This window comes from Dasypus novemcinctus, chromosome 30 (genome assembly GCF_030445035.2).
Source record: "Dasypus novemcinctus isolate mDasNov1 chromosome 30, mDasNov1.1.hap2, whole genome shotgun sequence".
In the NCBI taxonomy this organism is placed as follows: Eukaryota; Metazoa; Chordata; class Mammalia; order Cingulata; family Dasypodidae; genus Dasypus; species Dasypus novemcinctus.
Genome location: NC_080702.1, coordinates 45,623,894 through 45,649,343, shown reverse-complemented (window position 1 = coordinate 45,649,343; position 25,450 = coordinate 45,623,894). Strand labels below are relative to the sequence as shown.

The 25,450-nt window shown below is 36.4% G+C and overlaps 1 protein-coding gene across 1 annotated transcript; it reads right to left on the bottom strand.

The window, feature by feature from the left end:
• Positions 1-24,145: 24,145 nt before the first annotated feature.
• LOC131276923 (olfactory receptor 7A10-like) lies at positions 24,146-25,114 on the bottom strand. The gene has a single exon (XM_058290534.2). It carries the CDS (start codon positions 25,112-25,114, stop codon positions 24,146-24,148), a length of 969 nt encoding a protein of 322 aa, XP_058146517.2.
• Positions 25,115-25,450: the final 336 nt, after the last annotated feature.

Here is a 25,450-nt window from a genome sequence, read left to right as displayed (position 1 = left end):
TTATAAGAGCCACTACAGGGGGTACTGCTGCCTGAAAGGAATGAACAAAAATAGGAGACATAGAGAGGAGTGAAGAAATAAAGAATATTAGAAAGGGTAAAATCACAACAGAAAACCACATTTCAAAATAGATGAAGTAATGTCTTTAACATTGTAACATTGAATGTTAATGGCTTGAATTCCACAATCAAAAGAAACAGACTGATAGTCTCAAAGCCAACCTCAGCGTGTAAATGCATTGCCTTCCCCCCCAGCGTGCAACATGGCTCCCAGGGATTAGCCTCCCTGGCGCTGAGGGATTACTACCAGTACAAGCTGATGATGTAACTAGAAAATGACCTTGAATAAAAGGGTCAACTCGGACCAGCAGAATATCTCAATCTCCATATAATACCAGGAGTTAAAAATGCTTTTTGACCTGAATAAAAGGGGGAAATGGAAAGGAAAAATGAGTTTATATGGCTATGAGTCTCCAAAAAGTGCCAGAAGGTTATCAGAGGGGTTGCCCTTATGCACACCTCAGCAGAGTCCCAGAGACAGATAAAGTAGATACAACTCCAGGTATTGGTTCTTCTGGGGACTACAGAGACCCAAAAGTTCTATGGTCATGGCAGATGGAGTTCAGTGCCATGTCATTTGGGCCTACTTTGGAGTTTGTGTTTCTGTGTGATGGAACTGGATGAAGATGTGATCTTTTTTCACAAGCCTCTCCTGTTACTTTTACTGGAAACGCAGTTGGTGCTGGGGTTTAATGTATACCCGTGGACTGACCATGTGATAGCCAGGCCCTGAGCTCACACACTTCAGCTCCTACACTCTGGTTTATTGGGCTTACCCCACTCGGCTAACATGGAGGTGAAGATAGTCAACAACACACCAAGGAGCCAAGAGTGTACAACTGAAACCAAGAGGATTGCATCCTGCATCCATGTGGAATCTAAGCCCCCTCTCAATATAGATGTGGGGTGGACACAACCATTCCAAGGTCCATAGGATGGAGGAATAGAGTATGGATTAGAGTGGACTTACTGATATTCTATTCATGAACTATTGTGATTAGTAATCAAAGAAAATGTGGCATTGGTGGGGAGAAAGTGGCTATGGTGGCTGCTGGGTGTAGGGAGTGGGAGGAAGAGATGAGATGTGGGGGCATTTTTGGGACTTGGGGTTGTCCTGAGTGGGGTATGTCCTCCCATGGCCCACTGGGTGGAATGTGGGAGAGTGTGGGCTATGATGTGGACCATTGACCATGAGGTGCAGTGATGCTCAGAGATGTATTCACCAAATGCAATGCATGTCTCATGATGATGGACGAGATTGTTGTTATGGGGGAAAGAGTGGGTTGAGGGGGGTGGGGAGTATATGGGGACCTCATATTTTTTTTAATGTAATATTAAAAAAAAATAAGTAAAGACAAAAAAAGAAGAAGAAAAAAAGAAAGAATGTAGAGAGTGGTGAACCAATGTACACAGAATCTGAGATAAAGTGATGTTGGTGATTTGGCAGTGGGTGGAGTGATAATGCAGCAGTGATGTGCATGGGTCTATGGTGCTGGAGTAAGGGCATGAGAAGTCCTTTGGAGAGGTTTCAGACAAGTATGGAGCTAGAGGGAGGCCTGGAGGAAGGAACTGGTGAACTCTGGGAAGGTTGCATTGTGGTTGAGAATGTAAGTGGGCTAGTGTGTTTTTGGCAGCTATTGCAGAGGCGAATCACTGGTGCAGGGTATTGGTGTTGGGGAGGTATGTGGGGAAGTGAACATTGGGGGCATGTCTCTCTTCAAGATGAATATGTTCATGAAGTCGTATGGTGTTAACCTAACTAGATGGAGAAAAGTACAATAACAACAACAAAAGAATAGTACATTACCATTCTGGGGAGTCCTGCTACATTCTCAAATATAGTAGAAAGAATGTCTATAGTACATAGCCCATGCCTAGTGAAAGAAAACAGACCAATATGCCAAGCCCTCCATAGTCCATATTATGCTTATAGTTATTATTTTTGTAAATTTGAAAAAGTCTAATATCTATGGCCTAATATTTAACTCCTAAAACTTCCTTGTAACTTAAATATGGCCTCTCTCTAAGCTAAACTCAACAAATTTACTCACTACCTTCCCACTGTCATGGTACATGACTCCTGGGGATAAGACTCCCCAGAACCAAAGAAATAATAGCAAGTGTCAACCAAAGACGTATTTGGAAAAAGACTTCGACAAAAGAGGGGACATTAGATACAAAAGCTTTTTTTACAGCTAAGAGATTTCAAAGTGGGTCGAGAAGTTATTCCAGAGGTTACACTTATGCATGTCTCAGGTGCTTCTCACTAACTGCCACAATAAGCAAAGCCTTAACAGGGATGCTCCAGAGGGCTCTAGAAACATGTAGACATTTTAGGCAGGGGACATAACCACTTGAAATCAGCACTTCATTTCTGAGCTTTAACATGGAATATATGATAATCTGTTTCCTCACTGTTGAAGATTTAGACTCTTTATAATTTCCTTACACATGATTCTCCTACCCTTCGTATTTGAACCTGTAATTTCCCCTATACCCATTAAATGTTTGTACCAGAGACATAAATCTTCAGGCTGTTAATATATCAGTTGAACCCTGAATCTCAGCACACTTGTGGCCAACACCTTCTCTCCATTTCAGTGGACTTGCCCAGAATAACAAACAACAGGATGAAGATGGACAACCTCATTCCCCCAAAAGAGACTGCGTACAATTCCAATCAAAACAGTTCCTTCCATCCTCCCCATAAAATACAAGTCCCCTCTTAACCTGAGCCAGAATGGGCATCGCCACCCCCAAATCCTCAAGACTTAGAAATGAAGAAATGTAAGGGGTGAATGCAACCATGGAACAAAGTAGACAATGTGGTCATAGTAATGGAAGATCTTGTAACATTGATATAAAGATAATGGTTACCAGAGATTCTCAGGGGGAGGAATAGGGAAAATAGGTAGAATATAGGACATTTTTAGGAAATTGCAATGGGCCTGCATGATATTGCAATGATAGATATAGATCATTATAGTTTTTATCAAAATCAGTAAAACAGTACAATGCACAGTGCAAAACATATTGTAAACTCTAGGCCATGGTAAATAGCAATGACTCAACATTTTTTCATCAATTGTAATAAACATACTGCAATAATATAGGATGTTATTAATAGCAGAAATGTGGAAGGGGTAGGGGAGGTGGTGGGGAATATGGGATTCCCCTATATTTCCAGTGTAACTCTTATGTAATCTATAACTTCTTAAAAATATAGTTTAATCTACGAAAAATGGATTATTTCCTAGGTATTTTATTCTCTTAGACACTATTGTAAATGAATTCCTTTCAATTTTCAGTTAGGAATATTCTATGCTCATGTAATAAAACATTATTAGGTTTTGCAGGTTTATCTCATAGCTTGCATCTCCCTGGAATCCTTCATGAGATCTAGTTTTCTTGTGGAATTTTGGTGTTTTCTATAGATAAAGAATCCTGCCTTCTTTGAATTCAGATAGCATTCCTTGTTCCTTTCTAATTTGGATTCCTTTTATTTAATTTTATTGCATAATTTAATATTTATTAAATTATTTAACAATAAAATAAATATATTTAACAGTAAAATATTTAACAGTAACAGTGAAAGCAGGCATTCTTTCTTGTTCCAGAACTCAAAGGGAATGTTTCCACTGTTTCAGCAATGAATACAGGAATACCTTTTTGACATCTGATACCTTTATCATAATTAGCATTTAACTTGTAGTCTTATTTTTCTGAGTGTTTTTTAGTGATAGAGCATTGTATCCTGTCAACTGAATTTTCTGCATCAATAAAGATATCATGTGATTGTCCCTTTAATTCTGTTTATGTGACATATTACATTCATTGGTTTTCCTATGTTGAACACCCTTGCATTTGCGAGATAAATTCCAATTGGTCATGGTGGATAATTCTTGTAATATTCTATCTTATTTGATTTTCTAGTATTTTGTTCAGGAATTTTCATCAGTATTTTTTAAGGCAAAGGGATCACAGGTTTTCTTTCCTTGTTATTTACATATCATTGTTATCACAATAACGTTAGCCTCATAGAAGGAGTTAGGAAGCGTTCCTCCAACAATTTGGATGTTTGAGAATCGGTATTAATTCTTACATGAATGTTTGTTATAATTTACCTTTGAGCCTCTCCTGTCTGGAAATTCTCTTTGAGGGGAAGTTTTTGATGGTTGATTGAATCTCTTACTTTTTATAGGTTTGTTGAGATTTTCTGTACTTTCTTTGCTCAATTAAGTTAAATTTTGTGTTTTTAGGAATTTCTCTACTTCTTCTAGATTAATTAGATTGTTTGCATACGATTGTTCATAGTATTCCCTTATAACCACTTTAATATTTCAGTATTTAGTAATATCCCAATTACATTTTAGATTTAATAATTTGCATTCTCACTTTTTTCTTAATTTCAAGTAAGCATTTGCAATTTCATTGATCTCTTCAAGAATGCACCTTTAGTTTCTTTGGTTCCCTCCTCTGTTTTTCCATTCTCTTTTTCATTTCTTTCCACTTTAATCTTCATTATTTACTGCCTATACTAACTTTAGTTTGTGCTGATGAACTCCTGTCGTGCTCTTTTTTCATTACCTTTATTGAACTTATCAGCTCTTGAAATTCCATCGGTTGCAATTTATAATTTCCATTTCTTTATTGGTAATATCTATTTTCATACATTGTTTTTAAATTTTAAATAAAAATTATTTTAAAATTTTGACTTATTTTCCCTTAAGTCTTAGAGGTTTTTTTTTTGTTTTTTGTTTTTGTTTTTAAATAGAACATTTACACTCCTGTCTAGTATTTTCAATGTCTGGTCTTCCTAAAGATATCTATATTACTTACCTTTTTAAATATTTCCTTTTATTAGAGAAGCTGTGTGTTTACAGAACAATTGTTCATTAAATACAAGATATACTACACTACCATCAACCCTTTGCAATCGTGTGGAATATTTGTTAGAATTGGTAATAGCAGATTCTTATAATTGTACTAATAAAGTCATTGGCTTATCTTAAGTCTCAGTATTTGAGTAGCATTTTACCATGAGTTTTAAAAATTATATTCTGTTACCAGACACACATCAAACACTACCCATTTTGATCATATTAAGGTATATATTCCAGTGCTATTATTTGCATTCACAACATTGTGATATCATCATCACAATCCATTACTAAATCATTCCAATCATTCCAAATAAGAACCCTGTAGATTCTTAGATTTAATTTCCCATTCACTATCCTCACACTTTCCCTGATAAATTATATTCTTGCTCCTGATTTTACGATTTCATTTATTCTTTTTCTTGAGATCATACAATATTTGACCTTTAGTGAATGGCTTATTACACTCAATATCTTGTCTTCAATGTTTATCCATGCTGTTTAATTTATAAGCACTTAATTTCTTTAAAGACTAAATAATATTCCATCATATATATATACATATATATATGTATATATATATACCACCTTTTATTTATCCATTCTTTGAATGATGGAAACTTATTTTTTTTTTTTGCCAATTATCAATAATGTCACTAGGACAAGTGATGTGTAAAAACAAGTTCGAGTCCTTGATTTCAATTCTGTGAGTTTTATCCTAGTAGCAGGTTTGCCAAAACTTATGCACTTTCACACTTAGCATTCTGAGGAATTGCCCAACTGTCTTCCACAGTAGCTGCACCTTTTACATTGCCACCAGAAATGAATGAGGTTTCCTATGTCTCCACGTCTTCTCTGTTATTTTACATTTTTAATAGTTGCCATTCAAATGAATGTGAAATTGCATCTCACTGTGACTTGAATTTGCATTTCCCTGATGGCTAATGATGCCAAGCATTTATTCATGTACTTTCTGTCTATTAGTATACACTCTTGAGAAAGATATCTTTTATATTCTTTGGTCCATTTTTAAGTGGGTTAATAGTCTTCTTGCTGTCAATTTAAAGGATTTCTTTATATATTCTTGATATAAAATGCATTGCATATGGTTTCCAAATACTTTCTCTCATTGTGTAGGTTGTGATTTTGTTTCATGATAAAGTAGTTTGATGCATATAAGTTTCAACACCATTTGATAAGACAATTGTTTATAGTTGAGTGATCTTTGTCCGTTTGTCAAATATCATTTGCCCAACCTTTGATGGTCGATCCTAAGCTATCAATTGGATTTTCTTTTTCTACTTATCTGTCCTTGTGCCTATTCCATGCTGTTTTTTTTTAAAGATTTATTTTATTTATTTCTCTCCCCCCCCCCCAGTTCTCTGTTCTCTGTGTCTATTGGCTGCATGTTCTTGTTTTTGTCCGCTTCTGTTGTTGTCAGCAACATGGGAATCTGTATTTCTTTTTGTTGCATCATCTTGCTGCATCAACTCTCTGTGTGTGCAGTGCCATTCCTGGGCAGACTGCACTTTCTTTTGCACTGTGCTGCTCTCCTTTGGGGCACACATCTTGCACATGGGGCTCCCCTATGTGGGGGGCACCCCTGCATGGCACAGCACTCCTTGTGCTCATCAGCACTATGCATGGGCCAGCTCCACACGGGTCAAGGAGGCCTGGGGTTTGAACCACCGATCTCCCATGTGGTAGATGGACGCCCTATCCACTGGGCCAAGTCTGCTTCCCTCCATGCTGTTTTAATTACTGTAGCTATGTAATAAGTTTTAAGTTCTGGAAATATGAGTACTCCCACTTCATTCTTTCTAATTGATTTACTTTGTCAAAGGGATGTGGATGCAAAGTCCCAGAAATCTGTTGGTGTTAATAAAGGGTAATTATTTTTGGTAAAAGCTAACAGTACCAAGGCCATGGAATGTCCAACATGAGGCATCAGCAGAAATACTTTCTCACCAAAGACATTTAATGGTGACCCTGATGTTGCCACAAAGTGAATCAGATTGCCACAAATCTCTGTAGAATTTTCTGCCTTCCCCTAAAGTATCTATTGTCTCTTGGAGTTCAGCTTAGAGCAATAAGACATAGAGATTGTATCTTTCTAGGCTTCCTATACAGTCTCAGCTACCCCATTCTCTTCCCAAGTTCAGCTGTAAGCTATTAGGCACATAGCAGGTCTGTTTTCCTCTTGAGCTGCTCTGTGGGACAGCTTCTAATAGGCATCATGCTTAAGCAATCCTCTCTTTCACATAGCAGAATAAAATATGCCACCTCCATTTTTACTTGTATCTATCCCTGTGAATCCATTTGTATCAGGCACAGCAAGAGAGTGGGAACTAAATCTGAGTCAAGGCAAATGGATGTAATACATTCTAAAGGCCTAAAGCAATCTTAATCAAGTAATCTAATCAAAGCTTCATTGGAATTTAATGCAAAGGTACCCAACATTGAGAAATAGAATAGTTTACAAACATGATCTTTCTCTTTATGAGATTCGTAAAATCATCCCAAATTGCCACATTTATCAAGCTGGCTTTATCTATTTGGAGCCATTTGCATTTCTATATAAATTCGATGATTGGCTTTCAATTTTGAAAAGAAGGTTGCTGGAATTGGTAATGTATTAAGTCTATAACTCGCTTTTGTTATGATTCATATCTTAGCAATATTTAGTTTTCCAATCCATGAAAATGGACTATCCCTCCATTTATTTATATCTTCTTTATTTTTAACAATGTTTTATTCCTAGATATTTGACAGTTTTAGTTACTATTGTGAATATAATTCTTTTCTTGAATTCTTCATTAGATTTTTCATTGGTATATATAAGAACAGTACTGATATTTTGTGTGATATTTTATCCTCACATTTTGCTGAATGCATTTATTAGATCAAGTATTTTTCTTACAGATTTTTCAGTATAACAGATTATATAATTTCCATAGAAGGAAATTTTTCAGTATTACTTTCATGTTTGTTTGCCTTTATTTTTTTCCTTGCCTAATTGCTTTGGCAAGAACTTCCAGTTGAATAACAGTGGTGATAATGGGAATCCTTCTCACATTCTTGATTTTAGAGTGACATATTTCAGTTTTTCATCAAGTGGGATATAGGCTGTCGCTTCAGTGGTATACTTCGAAAATATAATCTTTGGTCCTTCAATGTGCCAGTCGAGCCAAGAATTCTAGCACAACAGTTGCATCATCTATTTTCCAGTTCACTGGAATCCCAAGACAAATAAAAAGGAGATGATGATGGGCCACAGCCATCCCAAGGTAAAGAGTGTGTCTGCAACTCTAAGCAAGATAGTTCCATCCATCTGCCCCATGTTATCTAAGTTCCCTTTCAATTAGAAGCAGAGTAGGGATGACCATTCCCAAATCCTCAAAAGTGGAGAATGAACAATGGACTAAATAGACATATTATTACTTTACTATAGACTTACTATTATTCTAGCAGTGGAAGAATTGTTATCATTGATATAAAGGCAGTGACCATCAGAGCTTCTGAGGGATGGAAGAGAGAATAGGTGTAATATGGGGGCATTTTGGGGACATTGTATTTTTTCTGTATGACATTGCACTGATGCATACAGGTGATTATATATTTTGTTAAACTTAGAAAATTGCGTGAGACAGAACATAAACTATAATGTAAAATATAGTCCATGGTTAGTAGCATTGCTTCAATATATGTTCATCAAATGAAACTATTGTATCAAACTAATGAAGGATGTTGTTAATTGGCGATAGGGTGGGAAAGGAAGGGAGTAGTGCATATGAGAATCCCTTGTATTTTAATGTAACATTAGTGCAGTCTACAGTTTCTTTAAAAATACAAATTAATAATTAAAGAAAAAATTAAAGAAATCTACAAGTGAATATTTACATTTGTAATTTTCAAAATCTGAAATCAACCAAGATGTACAAAAGTTAATAGGTAAACTCACTATACTATATCTATGAAATAGAATATAAATATATATATATATATAGAATATAAATGTTCCATCCAGTCACAAAAGATATGAATGAATCTTAAATGATTATTTCTAATGAAAAGAAACCAGCTTTAAAATTCTCCACATGTATGATATCAATTACATGACCGTCTGGATAAAGCAAAACAATTAGACAACAGAATGTTCACTATTCGCCAGAGGACTGGAAAGAGGAAAGGAGGGTTAAATAGATGAAGCACAGGGGACTTTTTAGAGAGATGAATCTATTCTGTGTAATACTGTCATTTGGGACACATGATATTATGCAAGTGTTCAAACACACAGAACTTGACAACAAAGAGAGTGAACCATATGTACGCAAGGGAAAAAATCATTTACAAGTCAAGGGAATCCCAGATAGAATGAAAATGTTGCAAATTGCTCTAATATATTACAAATACATAACTTGTCCTTACAGGAGGGAATGGGAGCACATGTACTGAAAGTAGTAATACTGGATATGAATGAAATATGTAAAATAAAGTAAAAAGAAACTACAAAAGTAGAGCACTCTAATTAAAATGTAGCAATCCTCTATATATGGATTAACAATTCTAATACGTCATGCACTTACACTGGAATCAAGTTTCATAGATAGTTGACAGATGAGGGAATATTTTTCACACTGTGAAAGTCTACAGATAAACAAGGTGAGGAGGCTAGAATGTTCTATGGGATAATGGTTTAGATTTGTGAACTTATGTATAGGTAAATATAGATATAGAGTGTATGTAGACATATTTCTAAACATGTGTACAGACAAACTTAGTATACACACACACACACATATTTCCTGACGCTCTCTGCAGAGAGGCCCTAGAAGGCTATTAGCATGGAGCTCAGAACTTGGAATTTATTACTATTATCCAATAAGTATCTTCTTGGAGAAATTGTTGACTCTAGGAGAGAAACATACAAGAAGTAACTGGCACAACTTCTAGTACCAAAAAGTAAATAGGTGCTAAAATCAAACTCTAAATGATGGGGTTATAGTAGAGATACAGAGTATAGCTGATAGTCCTCCCAAAGTCAAAAGTGGAACAAATTAAACAAAAAATAATAATAATGTATCACAACACAAAGTATGAAATAAATGTCATGAATCCATCCTGATATTAATAAATTATTGATTAAATAAATAAGAAGAAACAAATCTCTCATGCAGAAAAAATAAAAAAAATGTATATAGATATTTCTCTTTCAAGGCGATGGAGAAATATCCCAGTCTTGAGGTATGGGATTCACTTAGTTACTTCTTTCCAAGGGTGATGTAAGGAAAGGCAGAGAAATGAGGAACTTGACACAGGGGGACCTCAAAACACTGCTGATAGAAGTCAATATCAACAGCTATAAGTCATGTTGATAGGATGTACCCTGGTTGTGATGTAATGAAAATGATACTTTACCTCTGGTGTGTTCACACAAAAAAAAGTATAAACTCAGTCTAATTAAGAAAAGAACATGAGAAAATTCAAACTGAGGGAGACTTTACTATATACCTCAACTCCACTCCTCAAAAGTATCCAGGTTATCAAAAACAAGTTGAGTCTGAGAAGCTGTCACAATCTCAAAGTAACTCGGAAGTTAGAGCAAAAAAAATGTAATATGTTAATTTATAGGGCAAATGTTAAAAAAAGGGGAAAGGGCTTGAGAGGTTCTTGGAAACTATCCAGGACATCCTTCCACACTTTTGACAAATCTAACATTCTTCCAAATATTAAGTTTATTAAGAAGCAAAATTTTTAGTGAAATGCAAATTCCTAGGAACATCAATCTCCAAGATTCAATCCAGACACAATTGCATGCATTGGAAAATTATTTTGATTTCATAGATTAACTGAAATAACTGAATAAAATGTTGACTAAGAAATGACTGGAATTGTGCCTAGTATTAATAGTGAATATTTTATACATTATGATTCAACCCCAGGTACACTCACTCATCAAACCTTCACCACATCAACTGTTTGATTTTCATCCCTCATCATCTCTCCAAATTTCAACAACAGCTGGAGTCATATTAACCCAGACAAATCTTTCTACTGGGCAAGGATTTTCATGAACATCATTGTCTCTACATCCCACATAGAATCTCCAATAACCTCAAACAAAAATATCCAACTTGTAGAAAGAATACAAGGCTCTCTGTTAATTGACTGCTTCCAATCTGTCCAGGCTCATTTTCCACTTTTCATGCATGCCTTTCATTGTTCATCAGATATTGAAAACTATTTTTCAAACTGCATTTCATCTTATGGTTATACTGAACTCAAATTTTTGTCCCTGCTATTTCTTTGTGCTGTGCTTCTACCTCCATCTCCTCATGGAATTACTCCAATTCCTTCTTCTAGGCTCAGCTCAATTATTAGCTCCCATGTGACACCTCCATTAACCTCCACAGGGTGGGTCCAAATTTCTAGATCCTTTTCACCAGGATTTCAATACCAGCTCAGAATATTGCATGTACTTACTTATTTCTATCTCTCTTAACCTGTTTAGATATAATCTCCCTGTAGAAGGATCACTGTGTTACTCATTCCTTCATTCCCAGATTAGTAGTTAATTCCTCACATCTTTTGCTAACTAAATGTCAGTTGAATTACTAAAAGAAAAAATGGATGAATGTGCTGAACCAGATTCTTCCAAAAATTGTGGAAAAAGAAGCAATGAAGCAAAACTCTTGCTGAGAGAGAGAAGTCCCATGAATGAAAAACAAGGCCAGAGAAGCAAATCAGAGAAAGAAGTTATTTTTGTGTGTATGTTATGTCCCTCCCTTAAGCTTTTTAACCTATAGGACTTTGTAATGCTTATTCTCTTTATGTATTTATCCTGTTAATCCCCTAAAGTTACCACTAATAAAGGGTCAATGCAGCCATTTCCCATTTCTCAAGCACCTGTTAAGGTTCTGTGACTCATCAAGAAATTATCAAGGCAGTGTTCAGCAATGCAGACTATTCCTTGAATGATGGATGAAGTGAAAACTCAACTGCCAGGAGGTGAAGTGACAGGGAACCATCTAGGAAGTCTCTAGAAGATGTGTTTGTGTTATTTCTTCACCAGAGATTAGTAGACTTGAGAAAGTGTAAGAATAGAATTTAGATTTTCCATGTTGGATTAGTCAGCCAAAGGGGTGTTGATGCAAAATACCCAGAAGTTAGTTGGCTTCTTTAAATGGTATATATTTGGGGTAAAACCTTGCAGTTACCAGTCCATAAAGAGACCAAATCACTGTACTTTAAGAGGTACTTACTCACAAAAATGATGGCTGATCTCTGCGAGGGTTCAGCCTTCCGTCTCTCTCTTAAGGCACCATGGTTCTAGATTCTTCTGGTCTCAGTGGTAGCCAGGCATAGGGCTCATTTATCTTCCCAGGTCTTTTGCTCTTTGAGCCTTCTCCTTTCTGTCTCATGGCAGAACCAAAATGATGACGTTTTCTCCTCTTCTATATCTATGAAGTGCTATGTGTTCCTCAGATTTTCCTCTCCTGCCTACCTTCTTGAGTGAGTGTCCATTTATATACGACACCAAGGGGGCAGTACTCAACCCTGAGTCCCACTAATGATATGTTCAAATTAAAGCCCTAAACTTGACTTAATCAAGTAAATGTAAATCTTTTTATTTAAAGCAGTCAAAGGGTAGCATATGCAGAGGAACAGACCAGTTTACAAACATAAACTAAAACTCTTTTTTGTGTCAACCTGCCACAAAGGCTTTTTAGGGGTTTCATTTCAATTAACCTCATTAATGAAGTACTCTTTTGTCTCTCTTCTCCATAAGATATTTATTTCTCTGGGTGTAAGAAAGAAAAACACAATGCACACTTGTGCCAGTTTTGATCCTTAGGAGACAGCCATAGGACTCCATTTTCATCTTTTTTTCTCCAGTGAACTCCTTCCTTTCCAGGAGGAAGTTGCTTTCTTTAAATGTGAACTCTAACATTACAAGGTTTCCCAAAAATGATTTCTCTCTCACTGATTCTGGAGTGAAATTCTGGGTACAATAAAATGTCTTCTGTTTCCCATCTGTCTCCTCTGAAGGCAAGGGACTTCCCTCTTTCAACAGGATTTCCTTTTCTCTCACTGCTTCTCAATTCTCCCAAAAATTTAGCAATGTATGTTCAACTCACTCAATCATTTATTTCTCAGTATTTCAATAAACATTTATTCAACATTGCTGTATGGTAAATTTATGTTCTGGGAATGAATAGAAGAGTAAGATATTTTGCTTCTGTTCAAATACCTCACAGTCTTTATAAGGCAAGCGATAAGCAAATAAATAAATGCAACACCATAAGATGTACTGGAGTCCTCCTGAAGTGTACTTACATATAAATCAGGATCAACTTTTCTTGTTCTCCTCAAATGGCTCTTGGGATTTAGATGGGAAGTGTATTGAAGCTATAGATAAACTTTGGGTAGTACTGACATCTTAATATTATATTTATTTAAAGATTTATTTTTTTATTTATTTCTCTCACCTCCCCCTCCCCTCAGTTTTCAGCTCTCTGTGTCCATTTGCTGTATGTTCTTCTGTCACCTCTTCTATTCTTATCAGCAGAACTGGGAATCTGTGTTTCTTTTTGTTGTGTCATCTCGCTGCATCAGCTCTATGCGTGCAGCACCATTCTTGGGCAGGCTGCACTTTCTTTTGACCCAAGCAGCTCTCCTTACAGGGCCCACTCCTTGCACATGGGGCTTCCTTATGTGGGGGACAACCCTGCATGGCAGAGCACTCCTTGCACCCATGAGCACTGCACATGGGCAACATCCACATGGGTCAAGGAGGCCCAAGGTTTGAACCTCGGACCTCCCATGTGGTAGGCAGATGCTCTATCCATTGGGCCAAGTCCGCTTCCCATGGCATCTTAATAATATTAATTCTTCCTATTCATTAACACAGAATGCCTTACCATTTAATTAGCTCTTTTCTAATTTTTTCCAACTTTTTTTTAACTTTTTTTTTGCACAACATGCTTAGCTAAAATTATTCCTATGTATTTTGTTCTTTTCAATGCTATGTTAAATTGATGTTTTATTGCCCATTTAAGAATGTTCTTTATGTTGTATAAAACACAACTAATTTTTACACATTAATCTGATAGGTTTCATTGGCCTGAATTCATTTATGAGCTCTAGAGTTTACTTAGGTAAGCTTGTCATGATCTATATAAAGGCTCATCACATGTCTTAAAAGAGATGGCTTTACTTCTTCATTTCTAATTTGGGACCTTTTATTTAGTTTTATGGCCTAATTTCTTAACTTCCAGTACAATACTGAATAGCAATATTGAAAGCAGTCATCCATGTCATCTTTCAGACCTCAAAGAGATGATATTCACTCTTTCAGGATTGAGGATAAGATTACCTGTGTTTTTAATACATATTTTGCTTATCCTGTTTAGGAAGTTATTTCTATTCTTATTTTTCTAAGTATTTTTTTTTTCATAAAAAGGTGTTGGAATTTATCATTCTCATTTTCTGCACCAATTGAGATTTTCATAATTTTTTCCTCTTCATTGGGTTAATGGGGTGTATTACATTGATTTTCTTAAGTTGAAAACCCATTTTGAATCCCATTTTGTCTTGATGGATAATTCTTGTAACACTCTCTTGGATTTGACTTGCTAGCACTGGTTAAGGGTTTTGCATCTATATTTATGAGAGGAATTGGTCCTTGGTTTTCTTTCTTCATGTTGTTTTATGCAGTTTTGGCAAGACAATAACTTTAGCCTCATAGAATGATTTTATATGTTTTATATATCTTGACTTCAATTTGGAACGTTTTGAAAAATATTGTTATTAATTCTTCTTTCAATATTTCACAGATTTCATTATGGAAGTTGCTGATGCTTGACTTCTAGTTTGGGGAGGTTTGTGATAAGTAGTTGAATCTCTTTACTATTATGTTTTTGTTGAGTTCTATTTCTTTTCAGTCAATTTAGATAAATCAGAAATTTCTAGGATTTGGACCATTTCTTCTACATTCTCTAGATCATGGGCAGACAATTGTTCACAGATTTCATTCATAATTCCTTTAATGTCAGAAATATCTAGGAACATCCCTGATTTCATTTTTGGTTTTGGTAATTTGCATCCTCTTTATTGTTTCTTTTTCAATCTAAATGAACCTTTGTTATTTTATTGACCTTTTCCAAGAAAAAATTTCATTGGTTCACACAATTGTTTTTTTTTCTATACTCTATGTCATTTCTTTTCACTTAAATCTATATTATTTCTTTCCTTCTACTGGATTTAGTTCCAGTTTGCCCTCATTTTTCTATTTCCCACAAATCTGTAGATAGGTTATTGGTGTGTTATTTTTTAAAATATGAGGATTCACACCTATAGATTTCCCTGAATCTTTTAAATTCATTCCTAATTTGGCCTAACAGAATTAATTAGTTTAGCTACAAAATAAATAATAAAATGAACTGTGATGTATAATGGAGTTCAAATGCCAGCTGTAATTTTGAGAGCCTATCCTCATTGAAGAATTTGTGATTCCATATTACTGAATAGGTTTCATATGAAAATGAAGTAAAAAAATTCTCCTAAGTGGAAAGTCTGGTAAGTGATTCCTCTAAAAAGGTAGATCCTTGGAATTATAGTTGCATTGTAAAGGTTAACAATGTAAAAATACATTAATCAGTTATGTGTATGAAGAGACACACTTATCCTGATCATGGTATTACAGGTGAAATACTCCTCTGAATGAGGATCCAGCGTTCATTCTGAAATCACAGCACCTTTGTGGCCTTAAAGGCTAAAGTAGATCAATTTAACATTAAATTGTTTTAGCATGCTAATTTCAAGATAATGTCAAATGTGAATACTTTCTTTTCCACTGATACTTCCAAGAATTCACACAAATATGTGCTCAATTAAACAGAGCAGAGTTTTAAAAATCAATATATCAATGCATAGTTTCTTCCATTGCTAAAATCTCATTAAGTCTATGGTGGGATAACAGCGAGTCTACTTTAGTCCAATTTTATTCCCCAAACCAGAGAATTCTGGGATGGTGAGTTCTACTCTACATCTAATTGAGAGGGGCTGTGATACATTAGGGCTGATGGATGGGACTCTCTTGCTTGCAGTTATAGACTCTCTCAGTTCCTTGGTATGGTAGTTGTCCATTCTCACCTCTTTGCCCAGTAGTCCTGGGTGAAATCATTGAGAGCTGGTGTTGCAACTCCACTGAGATTCAGGGCCCAGGTGACACATGGACAGCCCAAAGATTTTAGTCTCTTGTACATACACCTACCAACTCTAGTACCAAATATACGTTCAAATGAAAGAACAGAAAAGTCACGTGTAGAGAATGTGGAGGTAATGTCACTGGAGGTTCTGAGGGAGGAAACAGGGGAATAAAAGGAGTAATATGGGGGCATTTTAAGGAATTGGGAATTGTCCTCAAAGACATTGTAATGACAGAGCCGATCATTGTATATCTTGCCATAACCTACAGAATTGAGTGGAAGAGGGTGTAAACTACAATGTAATCATTAGTCCATGCTTAGAGGCAATGCTTCAAAATGTGCTTATCAATTGTAATGAATGTACCTCACTAAATAATGATGTTGTTAATGAGGGAAAATGTGAAAGGTGTGGGGAGTGGGGCATATGGGAATCCCCTATCTTTTTAATGTGATATTTGTATAATCTATCTTTAAATTTTTTAAAAATCAATATAGACCCTAAAATATTACCATGGCTAAGAGACAGAAAAAAAAAAAAAACAAAGGGAAAACAAGGCTTTAAGTGTTTCAGATTTTGAAAATATTCAGAGAATAAGAAATAATGCTTTTTAATGTGTTTTTGAAAATTTAAAAATATTATAATTAATTCAAATGGTATAGTTCAATAATGAAATAAATAGAACCTCTTAAGCTGAAATTTACAGTGATGAAAATTTAAAATATCCAAGTAGTGGAACTGGGAAAAATTTATGTGCAATGAAAAGCAAAGACTCACCAATCCTGAAGCAGAAATGAAAAATAAACCAAATTTATATCTGTGGACTTTCCTACATTTGACACTTTCTCTGTGCCCTTCAATTTATTGCCAGTATAACATTCCCTTTCATGATATTTTCTTAACACAGCAAAACAGATCCACAGGATGATTTAAGTGATTTATTGTTCCACTGGTGTTTTCCTCTTTGGATAATAAATAAATATAAAATATCTTCATTCAGGAAACTCCCCGAGATGAAACATATATATAACCATACTTAGGATAATGTATCTCAGAGCTTTCAATTCTTCTGAGAGTGGTGATCTAGAAGTGAGGAGAAACGGGAAGAGTGTCATTGGGGAAAGACATTAGGAGGTGAAATCCAGGAACTTCTCATCCAATACTGTTACTCTGGAATTTGCTTCTCTTGTAAACTCAGCTCTTGTCAGTGGAGGAAGGAATCATTTCTTCCATGTTTGAAATATACTCACACACTGGCTACTTTATTATGATGCATTATAAGAGGTAAGAGCACTGTTAAAGTTTTCTACTGTGTCTTGGTTTAACTGGTGTTCCTTGGAATTGAGTGTGTTTATTCTCAGTTCCACACTTTGGGCACTTAATCTTCACTTGGCAGTGTTCATCTTTTCTAAATTTCTAAAGTTAGATTACCAAAATATTTATTCTAATCACATAACATAATACAGTTAAACAGACCAGAGTTCACTCAAAATGTATCTTGTCCACCTTCTATAAAACATACTTCATGGTTTACAGACAGCAATCAAATCTCCCACTTCTCCAGGAAAAGTAGTAACAGTTCCCTCTGTAAGTTGGTGTTTATCCCTCACTGAATTTATGGAAGTGTCTTTAGCTGAAATCTATATTTTAGGGATTTTCTTCAAGTTTTCCCTTAAAAAAAAACCACAAAAAACCACAAACTTCACTTATGTTTCAACGGTAACAGAAAATATGATATATTTTTTTCTTGTAGCCATTTATAGATTCTTAAGGATTAAATTTTGTTTTACATGAGAACAAATTTATACCCTCAATTTGGAGTGAAGCATTATTTTCACATATTTTAGGGTCCTGGAGAAGAATAAAATTATACTGACAAACCAGGAATGCTTTTTGTTTTTATTTTCTGGAGAAAAAAATAGCATGCAAGAATGGGGAAGTAAGAAAAGATCTTGGTAAAACATAAGTTCTAGGAGAATATAATAGAGTTGTAAAGGTCTCCATCACTCGCAGATGACATTTGCTTAAAGAAGTCTTATCTTATGAATCAAATTGCCAGTTAAGTATTTAGAAAAGTCAACAGCGAAGGTTCTTAGGGGATTTTGAACGATATAAAATCACCCTCTCTCCACAAATACACTCAAAGTGTAAGTAACTTTGGCTTCCACAATTGAGTCTTCTTAGGGTGTGAGGTCAGTAGTGTACATACCCCTTAGCAGCCTTTTCTTCCTCTTTGTGGCTTGCTTTCCTCTCCTCCAGAAGATAGGAAAATTGCAGGTGTGATGCCTATTTAATCAATACTAAAATCTTGAGCCTCCTCCTACCTGACTGCAGAAAGGGGGCATATCTGTGTAGCCAACAATTTCTGTTGAGTCTTCTTGATTATACAGTGTTCCTGATTATAAAAGAAGTATCAAATTTCATAGCTGGCCTGTTTTCAGTGTTATCTAACTTCCAATTATTGAAAGACATAACTCTAGTTTCTTCTTTAAGATATGTGTGCATACTTACTATGATTTTTCTCAAAATTCTTTTTCAAAAATTCTTTGACTTTTTATTTTTAGAGAAGCTTTACATAAAAACTATACGAGATTCCCACTTGCTCCACCCAGTTGCCCTCCCACTCTTTACCACATTAACATGTTTTGAGTTGTATGTTTGTTAACATCGAAGAACAAATATTGAAGCCTTGCTACTAACCACGGACTAGATCTTTTATTACACTTTACAGTTGGTCTCACACAAGTTTATAAGTTATGACAAAATGTATAATGGTCCTGTTTCCACCATTACAATGTCATGTAATTGCTCATCCATTGCTAGAATAATACATCTAAAATAGAATAATCATGTCTACTTATTATAATGAACAATGAACTAAAGTCAAAATTCTAAAAAATGCTTTTATTTGGAAAGTTTTCTGCTTAAAAATAAGCCTTTCATAAAAATTATTTTGTACAAGAACTGATTGCAAAATAACAGTCTTGCAGGGTGGTAATTGGAAATTGATATGTAAAATTCTTGGCAATGAGAAGACCAACGACACTATTTCCACTGGATAAATGTACACGATTGTTCTTGTATAGCTTGGAAAAAAATGATTCACAAGATATTGTTTGCAGTACCTTCTGAAGAAAGCACCTAAGAAAGATTTTGATAAAACAGGTTTATGTGATAAATGATTTTACTGAGAATCCTAATTCAAGTAAGGTGGAATAAGGTGGGGCTGTTATTTACACTGAAGAGAAATCCAGAAAGAAATGACAAGCTGAAGATTTTTAATTCTCAGATTATGGTGCAATCAAAACACAGGCATTTTATAAAACTGCATGAATGAAATATCTTTCCCAGAAAATTGCAGTTCTGATGTGTGTATGACTCACATCAGAGACTGAACCAGTGCATTAAAAAAGTATAATTGAAAATAATTCACAGCTTTCCAAAAGAATGTGAAGTGAATACAAATATATAAGCAATTATGAATATTTTTAAAAATGACCATTAGGTCAGAGAAATCACTAATTCCAAAATGCCACTCTAGTTTGCCATTTGTAATGATGGCATGGAAATCAGGTGAAGAATGAATAATTCATCTTAGTCTACCTCAGAAAGAAATAGCAAGCCTCCATAAAAATCTGAAATTATGTCCTAATATCTGGGTTTAATAGTAAAATAAGCTACACTAGGAAATGGAGAAAAGCACGCATTTGCTTTTTATGATCTGTAAATTAGGACTATTATTGTAGGGAGTGATGAAAGAAATTTCCAGATTCTAAACTTCACTATGAAAATAATTTTTAAAGGGCAACCTTATGTCACTGGAAAAATGTTAGAATATATTGAGACCATCATTGTTTGAAGAATCAGGGATTGTGTTGTTCATTACAACCTCAATTAACTTATGATTTTGAATGTGCAGGAGAAAGGCACATATTGGAGATGAAATGTGAATTATTGTAAAGTAGTCAGATGATGTCTCCAGTTCAGGATATAACCTGTTTCAGGAACCAATGAACAAAACTTTGGTAGCTGGTACAGAGCCTTTGCTAGGAAAGCATATTTTTCACTTGCACCATAAAACACAATCAGTTTCTTTCATCTGGCAGTAACTGCAGTACACCTTCATCCCTCCAGCACCTGCTATAATCTTATATACAGAATAACCTGAATGAAAACTTTAACTACTGAAAATCCAGGCAGCAGTTTTTATGTTCAGTCATGATTCCAGTGTATACAATGAGAGAACATATGATGTAAAATAATGCAAAAAAAAACCAACAGGTATCCTTGATATACAAAAATTAAAGAAATATGTATTTTTATTAGGCAAATACCAGATCATCTCTCTATACACTTATAATGTACCTAGATTAAGATGGGAAACGCACTTGGCCCAGTGGTTAGGGCATCCGTCTACCACATGGGAGGTCCGCGGTTCAAACCCCGGGCCTCCTTAACCCATGTGGAGCTGGCCCATGCGCAGTGCTGATGCACGCAAGGAGTGCCCCTCCATTGTAGGGGTGTCCCCCGCGAAGGGGAGCCCCACGCGCAAGGAGTGCACCTGTTAATAGAGGCGCCCAGCGCGAAAGAAAGTGCAGCCTGCCCAGGAATGGCGCCACCCACACTTTCCGTGCCGCTGACGACAACAGAAGCGGACAAAGAAGCAAGACACAGCAGCAAATAGACACAGAGAACAGACAAACGGGGGAGGGGAGGAATTAAATAAATAAATACATCTTTAAAAAAAAAGATGTGTAATCCATATTTTATTCTTCTATCTTGTGGACGCTGGGATGGAGATGTCTACTACACCTCTAAATTGAGAGGTGGATTCGATCCTACATGGTGGATGGATGGAAGTCTCCTGCTTGCAGTTGTAGACTCTCTCAGATCCCTGGCATTGTGGTTGACCATCACCACTTTCCTGTTAGCTGACACATGGAAGACCAATGAATTGGAGAGCAGGTGTTGCAATTCTGTTGAGGCTCATTTAAGTCTCCTGAGCATATAACAACCCCAGTACCAACCACAGGTTCAGTATTAGTGACAGAAGAGACATGTGCAGGGAGGTCACTTTTGAGTCCCACTACATCACACTTCAGAGCACAAATTCCAAAATAAGGCCTACTGGCAAGATACAGAACTTCAGAGCCACCTGCCATGACCATAGGAATGAGGTGTCTCTGTAGCCCTCAGGAGCACCACTACTTGGGGTAGTATCTACTTTCGCGGTTCCTGAGAGCCTGCTGAGTGGTGCATAAGCCCAACCCATCTGATGACCTCCCAACTAATTTTGGAGTCTCTTACCCATATGAACGCATTTGTCTTTCACATTTCCCCTTTTAATTCAAGGTCTTTTTCTAGTTGCATCTCCAGTTGATGTTTGTTAGTAGTCCCTCTGCTCCAGGAATGATCAACCCAGGGTTCATGTCCTAAACTGAGGGAAAGATAATGTTGAGTTGGTGTAAAGAGTGGCCACATTTGAGCAACATGGATGCTCTCAGGAGGTAACATTTAAGCACCCTGCAGCTCTAAGCCTAGTTGGAATTTCAAGCACACAGGCTCATGAGTATAGTCATCAGGTCAAGGGTCCATCTTTGGGCCATCCTTCTTCACTGGTCTTCTTTTTTTTACTTTATTTATTTTTTTAATGTTACATTAAAAAAATATGAGGTCTCCATATACCCCCACCCCACTCCTCCCCCCATAACAACAACCTCCTCCATCATCATGAGACATTCATTGCATTTGGTGAATACATCTCTGAGCATGGCTGCACCTCATGGTCAGTGGTCCACATCATAGCCCACACTCTCCCACAGTCCACCCAGTGGGCCATGAGAGACATACAATGTCTGGTAACTGTACCTGTAGTACCACCCAGACAACTCCAAGTCCCGAAAATGCCCCCACAAGACAATTCTTCCTCCCACTCCCTACCCCCAGCAACGACCATGGCCACTTTCTCCACACCAATGCCACATTTTCTTTGATTACTAATCACAATAGTACATGACTACAATATCTGTAAGTCCACTCTAATCCATACTCTATTCCCCCATCCTGTGGACCTTAGAATGGTTGTGTCCACTCCACATCTATATCAAGAGGGGGCTTAGATTCCACAAGGATACTGGATGCAATCCTCCTACTTTCAGTTGTAGGCACTTTTGGCTCCATGCTGTGGTGGTTGACCTTCTTCACCTCCATGTTAGCTGAGTGAGGTAAGTCCAATAAACCAGAGTGTAGGAGTTGCAAGTCTGTTGAGGCTCAGCGCCTGGCTATTACATGGTCAGTCCAGAGAGTCAGATCCCCTGGGTATACATTAAACCCCAGCACCTACTACAGTTCCAGTAAAAGTAACAGGAGAGACTTGTGGACAAAGATCACATCTGAGTCCAGCTCCATCACACAGAAACACCAACTCCAAATTAGGGCCAACTGACATGGCACTGAACTCCATCTGCCATGACCATAGAACCTGTGGGTCTCTGTAGCCCTCAGAAGAACCAAGACCTGGGGTTGTGTCTACTTTATCTGTCTCTGGGACTCTGCTCTGGTGTGCATAAGGGCAACCCTTCTTCACTGGTTTTTGTCCTTGCACTTGGGGGATACTTGCTCCTCAGTTGGGGAGTACAACACAGTTTCCCAGAATCAGAGCTGAGCACTCCCACAGTTGTTATGTGAATCTCTACCTACTATGTCAATACCCAATGAATATCCGAATATGCCTATATACCCTATATAAATGCTTTGGAGAACTCCCTCCTACTCATGCACCCCATCAATGACATCCACACCACTGCTCCTGCCCTGCAATGTTTGAAACCCTCTGTGATCCAAAACTTCTTTAAGAAAATGAATGCTAATATATTTCTAAATGCAATTAGTAGGACAATCAAATAGTAGTGTTATATTTAAAGATTAGAAATAGAATTCATACTAATTCAGAAAAACTAAAATAAAGTAAAAAATATATTGGGGTATTAAAATGAAAAATATCAAAACTTTTTTAACATTTTGCCATTCTTCACTGTAATAAGTGTTGCCTCGTACAGTGGCAAAACAATCTCTTTCATTCCTTTCTCAGTGTCTTCAGCCTTTATTAAAAATAATTTTTGTTATATATTCAAAAAAGGTTTAGATCAAAATAAAGTCACATATACAATATAGGGGACTCCCATATGCCCAACATCAAATGCTTTTCTCCCTTCCCCAGCAATTATCTTTTTACATGTGGATATAATATTTGCTATAGGTGATGTACAGATATTAAAACATAGCTACTATCCACGGTTCCACTATGGTTTATGTTATATTTTATGTATTGGAATCTACGATTTTATAAAATTTTGATTGCGTTATGGTTTATACTTTAGACTATGCTCTTTTGTAATTTTTTGGTGAAATTTAACGTAGCCTATATCCATCATTGCATGATCTTGTGGAACACTTCCATTGCTCCTGTTTAACCCTTTTCCATCTATTCTATTCCTCTCTCCCCCACCTCTTTGGGGCCACAGGGACAACCAACCTTCATTGCTTGAAGGACAAGATTCACAGATATTGCAACAGTGCTGAGGGTTTAATAAATTAATCTGTCTGGAGACAGTGGCCATGGGAGTTTCTAAGGGCAGGGAGAGGGAAGAAGAGGAGTGATATAGGTGCACATTTTCAGGACTTGGAGTTCTGCTTAATGATATTTCAGGGTCTACTGTCATAACTCACTGAATTGACTGGGGGAGAGTGTAAACTACAAGGTAAATTATAATCCATACTTTGCAGCATTACTTCAAAATATACTCATCAAATGCTATGAATGTGCCACACTGATGAAAGAGGTTGTTGATATGGGAGGAGTGGGCTATGGGGAGTGGTATATATGGGAACATCATATTTTTTAATGTTTCACTTTGTGAGATCTGTGTATCTTAATAAAGACAACAACAATTTTCATTTCCCAGGGTAAAAAAACTACTAGGGTTTGGTTTCTGTTAATCATGAGCACTTTTGTAAACTTGAGACAAAGTATCCTTTCATAGACAGAATGTTTCTCAGCTTTTTAAAGGCCTGATTTATGTCCTTGTTTCTAAGACTGTAGATAAAGGGGTTCAACATGGGAGTAACCACCGTGTACATCACTGATGTTACTGCATTTGCTCTTGAGTTTTGGGTAGCAGCAGAGCTAAGATATAATCCAAGACTTGTACCATAAAATAAGGTCACTACTGAGAGGTGAGACCCACAAGTAGAAAATGCTTTATATTTTCCACCGGCCGTTGAAATTCTCAAAATGGAGGATATAATCTTATAATAAGAGAAAAAGATCCCAGTGAGTGGTACAAACCCTAGAAGTCCAGTTGCAAAATTCATCACTAGGTCATTGAGGAAGGTGTCGGAACAAGCATGTCTGACTACCTGATTAAAGTCACTGAAAAAGTGGGGCATTTCCAACTCTGTACAAAAGGACAACCGCAAAACCATTAAGTCATGCAAAAGAGAGTCCAAAACACTCAATAACCAGGATGCCAGTAGCAGGAGGCTGCAGAGCCGGGGGTTCATGATGACCATATAGTGCAGGGGGTGGCAGATGGCCACGAAGCGGTCGTAGGCCATCGCAGTCAAGAAAAAGTTATCTAATTGTCCAAACATCATGAAAAAATACATCTGGGTGAGACAGTTTTCAAAAGTTATGATTTTGTTTCCTGTGTGTATGTTCAGCAGCATCTTTGGTACAGTGGTGGAAGAGAAACAGATATCTGTAAAAGACAGGTTGGAGAGGAAGAAATACATGGGTGTGTGAAGGTGGGAGTCTGAGATGATGGCCAGGATGATAAGCAGGTTTCCAATGAATGTAACCAGGGACATGGACAGAAACAGCCTAAAGAGCAGAGACTGAACCTCTGTATCTTCTGAGAGCCCCAAGAGGATGAATTCTAAAACATATGTTTGGTTTCCTCTTTCCATGTAGATGATGAATTTCCTGGAAGAGATATCAAGGCAATGCAATTTTAGCCACAGCAGTGATCAGAAAAATATAATAAATGGTATTGTTTGTATTGTAATTATATTACATTAATATTTTTATGGATTATATATATATATATATATATATATATATATATATATATATTTAGTACTCTTTTCTGAAAATGTCAGGAAAAACATATGTTCCTACTTCTACTTGATAGTTGTGCGGACTAGAAATCCTTGTCCATAATAGAAAACACTTTGGCAAGGTAATATTTTCCATGAGAAATTCTCAGACTTGACTTTAAGCAACAAACATTATGACTAGTCTTT

Bases quoted from the DNA above. Each gene is read 5' to 3' on its own strand.
- LOC131276923 (XM_058290534.2), bottom strand. From the start codon at position 25,114: ATGGAAAGAGGAAACCAAACATATGTTTTAGAATTCATCCTCTTGGGG.